The sequence below is a fragment of the Notechis scutatus genome, chromosome 11 (genome assembly GCF_049901735.1).
Source record: "Notechis scutatus isolate UNSWTSFEM ecotype Mainland chromosome 11, rNotScu1.2, whole genome shotgun sequence".
NCBI classification, from domain to species: Eukaryota; Metazoa; Chordata; class Lepidosauria; order Squamata; family Elapidae; genus Notechis; species Notechis scutatus.
Genome location: NC_142019.1, coordinates 17,598,489 through 17,604,488, shown reverse-complemented (window position 1 = coordinate 17,604,488; position 6,000 = coordinate 17,598,489). Strand labels below are relative to the sequence as shown.

Below are 6,000 nucleotides of genomic sequence, written 5' to 3'. Positions count from 1 at the left end.
GCACAAGTGACATCACAGATGTCACAACAGCATTCTGATGCCACGGTGGCTTCCAAACAGACACCCTATGCTAATATGCCTTAATAGACCCATCATTCCCTGTGAATTGATGTGGCAGTATAAAACATTTATTTTTTGTCCGTTCAAAACAGCTTCCCTGAGACAGTGGCTATTGATTTCGTTTTCCTTGTAAATATTTATAAACGTTTATTGTGAACATTAGGGATCTAGGACAGATTAGAAATTCATAAAACAGCTGCTGCAACCCCTTTGTGAGTCCATCCATCTAGATTTTCAATATGTCCGTTGAATTGATCCTGCCTGACTTCTCCAAGTTTTATTTAGTTTCCCAACCTTGGACAAAGATGTGAAGTTTTCTCTAGGGGTTCGCAGACCGCAGTAAGTCACCTCTGCTTGTGGTCTGCTCTTAGGGTACAGATTTAAGATTTCTGGTCTATTTTTGTTACTGTTTAAAAACGTAGAACCCCCCCCCCACCAGCTTAGATTGAGAAATAGATGGGGGTTGCAGTTACCCCCAAATCGTTCAAGGTTAAAATGGCCCTGAAAAAAAGTGACTTATGACCATTTTTCACACTGTGGCAACCTCCCTGCGGTCACATACGGTAATCAAAATCCAGACGCTTGGCAACCGATTCACATTTATGATGGCTACATTATCCTGGGATCATGTGATCACCTTGGGTGACCTTTTGACAAGCAATGATTTTAACAGATTTAACTGATTAACAGCGGCGGAAGGGACCTTGTAGGTCATCTAGTCCACCCTCCCACCCAAGCAGGAGACCCTACGCCATTTCTGACAGATAGCTGTCAAGTCTCTTCTTGAAAGCTTCCAGTGATGAAGCTCCCACAACTTCTGTTCCATTTGTTGATTGTTCTCACTGTCAGAAAATGTCTCCTTATTTCCAGGTTAAGTCTCCCCTCAGTTTCCATCCTTTATTCCTTGTCTGGCCTTCAAATGCTTTGGAAAAAGAGCGTTGTCTTACCTGAATGCTTCTTCTCATTACAACGATGGAAAATAGCTTGACCCTTCCTCCTCTTTGGAGCAGCCCCTCAAATATTGGAAGATGCTATCCTGTCTCCCCTGGTCCTTCTCTTCACTAGACTAGCCAGGCCCAGTTCCTGCAACCGTTCATCGTATGATTTAGCCTCCAGTCTCCTCATCATCCTGGTTGCTCTTCTCTGCACTCTTTCTGGAGTCTCAACCTCTTTTTTATAGTGTGGTGACCAAAACTGGATGCAGTACTCTAGCTGTGGTCTTACTAAGGCTTTATAGAGTGGTTTTAGTACCTCCCTTGATCTTAATTGTATCCCTCTATTAATGTAGCTTCAGACTGCCTTGGGGTTTTTTGGCTGCCGCTGCACACTGCTGACTCACATTTAACTGGTTGTCCACTAAGACTCCTAAGATTCCTCTCACAGTTACTGCTATTAAGCCTGGTTTCCCCCAGTCTGTATGTGTATTTTTCATTTTTCTTGTCTAAGGATAAGATTTTACTTTTCTCTACATTGAATTTCATTTTGTTAGATCAGGCCCAGGGTCCAAATCTTATCAAGATTCACCTGGATCTTGAGCCTATCTTCTAGGTGTATTAGCTATTCCTGCCAGCTTATTATCATCTGCAAATTTGGTGGGTTCCCCTTCTATTCTCTCATCTAAGTCATTTATGAAAATATTGAATAGTACTGGGCTTAGGACAGAACCTTGTGGTACCTTACTGCTTACTTCCCTCTATGTAGATGTAGTACCATTAAGGACTAATAGTTGAGTACGGTTTGTCAGCCAGTTACAAATCCATTTGGTGGATGCTATCTATCCTACTTTTTTCTAGCTTGCCACAGAAGTAGGTTGTGGTCTACTTTGTCGAATGACTTGCTGAAGTCAAAGTATATTATGTCCACATAAATGGACGATGGAGAAGGGAGATTCACATAACAGCCGTGTTACTAACTGAACCACCGCAGTGATTCACTGAATAAATATGGCAAACAACATCGTAAAATGAGGCAAAACTCAATAACTGTCTTGCTTACCAATGGAAATGTTGGACTCCAATGTGCTCATAGGTTGAGGATTACCTGGAGATTTTACAAAGTAAAACAGAGGGATCGTCTTTCTTTATTTTAAACTTTTGAAAGGTGGTTTCGATTATAAAGGAATCTGCCAAACAATTTGAAATGTTTTCCTTCTGCTTCTGGGGAAGTTGTGGATTCAATTGGAGGGGAAGATTATACACTTGCCCAAAACTGACCCTGGCCAGAACTGGTTCTTCTGCAGATCTCCTAGGTGAAAAATATGCATGTCTAGCTCATCACGATTCAGTGGAATTTGTTTTAACATGCATTCGCATCCCATGCGTAAAGACACTTGTATTCTTCCTATGTATCTGGTAGGCTATACAGGTGATCCTTAACTTACGACCACAATTAAGCCCAAAATTTCTGTGGTTAAGTGAGTTTTGCCCCCCGTTTTATGACCTTTCTTGCCACAGTTGTTAACTGAATCACCACGATGGATACATTAGTAAGACAGTTGTTAAGTGTGTCAGAGCATTTGCAGTGTGGCTACTATTGTGAGACAACCCAGGAGCAAAACACAGCACACAGAGACTTTGATATTTAACAGTGGTTTATCTACAAGACAGTTATATACAGAAATATACAGTACATGGTAGGCAAATACCTGATGAGCAATCAAGCTTCTTAACTCTGTACAGAGAACTCTACAATGGAGACATGACACAAGGAGAGAGGAATACACCCACTAATGGCTGCCTTATATAAACACCTCTTAAAGTGGCAAAACTTCTGTGGACCCCTTCTTAGTCTAAAAACGGCAATAACAATGCTGATTCACCTTCATTGCATCAGCCTTACATTGCATCAACTTTACAGCTAGTCAGCTCTTAAATCTCAATACCTTAACAAAGTGACTTTGGCCTCCCCTCCGTTTGTTCACATGATCACCTCACCCCAGGACATTGCAATTGTCATAAGTATGAGCCAAGCATTTGAATTCTGATCACATGGCCAGGGGGGTGTGCAGCAGCAGTGTGAAAAATGGTCATAAGCCAGTGCTATTGTAACTTTCCATGGTCACTAAATGAACTGCCGTGAGTTGAGGACTTACTACCTGTATTTCATTTACTTTTTATTTTGTATTAGGAGCCTCAAACCCTTTGAAAGCCTCAGCTAGGATTTGGGAAGCTTCAACTTGTGACTGTCCATTTCCTGAATCTTCCCCCCTGCAAAAAAAAAGTCCTTCTGGGAGTCAGAATAGTGATTTTCTTTGGGGATAAAGATCTGTTAACGTAAACAAAAGGTTTTGAAAGAAAAGCTGTCTTTTTCTGAGCAATAAATATCGGCTACCTACGTTTTGCCCTGAATATGGTCAATGGGATCCGGCTGCATGATGAATGATTTGTGTATACCCTGGAGCAACGGTGCTGTAAATTACAAAATTGTTTTGTCTCTCTCTTTCTATTCGATCTGGGTTGCTGCCCTACTCCTTTTCTTGCAACCAACCCGAGCAGTTGCGAAGAGCCATGTCCTCCAGGCAGCCACGGAGTCCAGTGCGAACAGCGATGCCCCTGCCAAAATGGAGGGACCTGCCACCACATCACCGGAGAATGCACCTGTCCCCCAGGATGGATGGTGGGTAACACTGGAGCACCCCTACAACCTAGAGGAGAGATGAATTGTAGCTCAGGGTGGAACTGTGGGGCCCTTGGCGCTCTCTGAGGTTGGTGGCTTTTTGCCGAGGTTTCACTTGCAGAGTAGATGACATCAATAGCACTGATGACGGGGCCTAGTTGGGTGAGGAAACGTCTGCAAGGAAACTACCAAGCTCCAAGAGCACCGTGGACCCCACACCTACAAAATCACGAGCCTTACGAAGTTTGTCTGAGAATAGAATAGAGTAGAGTAGAGTAGAGTAGAGTAGAGTAGAGTAGAATAGAATAGAATAGAATAGAATAGAATAGAATAGAATAGAATAGAATAGAATAGAATAGAATAGAATAGAATAGAATCTGGAAGGGACCTTGGAGGTCTTCTAGTCCAGCCCCCTGTTCAGGCAGGAGAACCTATACTATTTCAGATAAGTGACTGTCCAATCTTTTCTTAAAACCCTCCAGTGATGGAGCATCTAGAACTCCAGAAGGCTGTTCACCTATTTACAAGAATCTCACCAAACTTGCCACACTCTCTTGGAAACAACCAGAGAAGGGTGAGGGATGGTCTACATCGCTTCTTTTTCATTGCAGGGAGTCCAAGCTAGCCAGTCTCCTAACTCTACTCTCTGCCTCCACCCATCCACCCCACCCCACATACTCGCTAACTGGAGATTCTAGCAATCCAAGGTTTTGTTTCTCTTTTCTTTCCTCCCAGGTGTAGTATCCCCATTTCTTTGGCTCATCAGCATGTAGTTTATTAGTTCCCCTTTTACTCTTTCTTGCTTTCTCTCCTCCTTTGTTTTTGTTTTTTTAAAAAAATCTCCTTTTGCTGCAAAGAGACTTTGCACATGTGAGGAAAAAGGAATGGTTAGACCACGCCAAGGGGGAAATCCATTACTTTTATAAATTGAGCTCTTTATTTTATAGGCAATTAATTTCAATTAGTAGTTATTAGTTCAATTAAAATAAATTTATTTATTTATTTTGTCCTGGCCCTGCCTGTTTTATTTTAATCTGGCTTCTGGCAGTTTTACCTAGGGGCATAGATATATTCGAAGACACATATAAACCTGTCAGGATGCACGTTTATCGGGATGGCGGGGCAGAAAGCATCTCTATGAAATATGGTTTAAATTTTGAGACTAATCTATTTGGATAAACAGGGTCTGTAGGCTGGATTCTCTATGAAATCTGGTTTAAATTTTGAGACTAATCTATTTGGATAAACAGGGTCTGTAGGCTGGATTCAAATATTGAGCTAGACTGAAGGGTGAGCTATTGAGTGAATATAACAATTGTGAGTTGTAAAACATATTTTAACATACTCCCTGGGCTCTCATTGTACTGCCACAAACAGCTAGGTATCTATGGTAACCATTTAGATACCTGTGCATTTTTTTAAAAAAAGTCTTCTATTTTCTTCCAAAGAAAACTCTCAAATGCCAGCCTGTTGCATTACATTTATTTCTAAAATGTTTGTGGGCTTTGCACAAATCCACAGTTTGAGGTGGCTTTAATAAATATCGATTACGCCTTTTGTTTCTCATACCGTGTCTACACTGCCTTAACTTCTCAAAACTCAAGGAAGAGAAAATATGCCTCTCGCCCCCGTCTCCTTACTCTCATGTGGGGTGGAGGCCTAGAGAAGAACAAGAGAGGTCTTGGTGTTTGAGAACAGGCCAAAGTGCTGACATTACTTCATTCGTAGACAGAGTTCTGGGAAGACATCTTCATGCATGCCCAATGGCACACTGTTCTTCTTCTTCTTCTTCTTCTTCTTCTTCTTCTTCTTCTTCTTCTTCTTCTTCTTCTTCTTCTTCTTCTTCTTCTTCTTCTTCTTCTTCTTCTTCTTCTTCTTCTTCCTCTTTCTCCTCTCCTCCTCCTCCTCCTTTCTTCTTCCTCTTCTTCTCTCCTCCTCCTCCTCTCTCTTCTTTTCGTCTTCATCTTCTTCCTCCTCTCTTCTCCTCCTCCTCCCTTCTCTTCTTCTTCCTCCTCTTCTCTTCTTCCTCTTCTTTTTCTTCTTCTCCTCTTCTCTTCTTCTCCTCTCTTCCTCCTCCTCCCTCCTGCTCCTTCTCTTTTCATCTTAGTCTTCTCCTCCCTCCTCCTCCTCCTCCTCCTCCTCCTCCTCCTCCTCCTCCTCCTCCTCCTCCTCCTCCTCCTCCTCTTCTTCCTCTTCCTCTTCCTCTTGGGGAAAAAGGGCTTTGAGATTGGTTTATTCTGAACTCAGGCCAAGATACAGCCAAGATTCATGTCCATTCCTTGACTGTGTGGAAATCAAGTCTGGAAAAGGATTTACTTTTGGTTT

At 42.1% G+C, this 6,000-nt stretch overlaps 1 protein-coding gene across 2 annotated transcripts in view; it reads left to right on the top strand.

Annotated features, from left to right (window-relative positions):
- Nucleotides 1-6,000, top strand: part of MEGF11 (multiple EGF like domains 11) — a 530,131-nt gene that overhangs the window by 347,771 nt on the left and 176,360 nt on the right. For both annotated transcript variants that reach the window (XM_087972942.1, XM_087972943.1), the window contains exon 8: nucleotides 3,555-3,675. In XM_087972942.1, coding sequence (XP_087829068.1) covers nucleotides 3,555-3,675 — 121 coding nt within the window. The remainder of the gene's footprint in view (nucleotides 1-3,554; nucleotides 3,676-6,000) is intronic.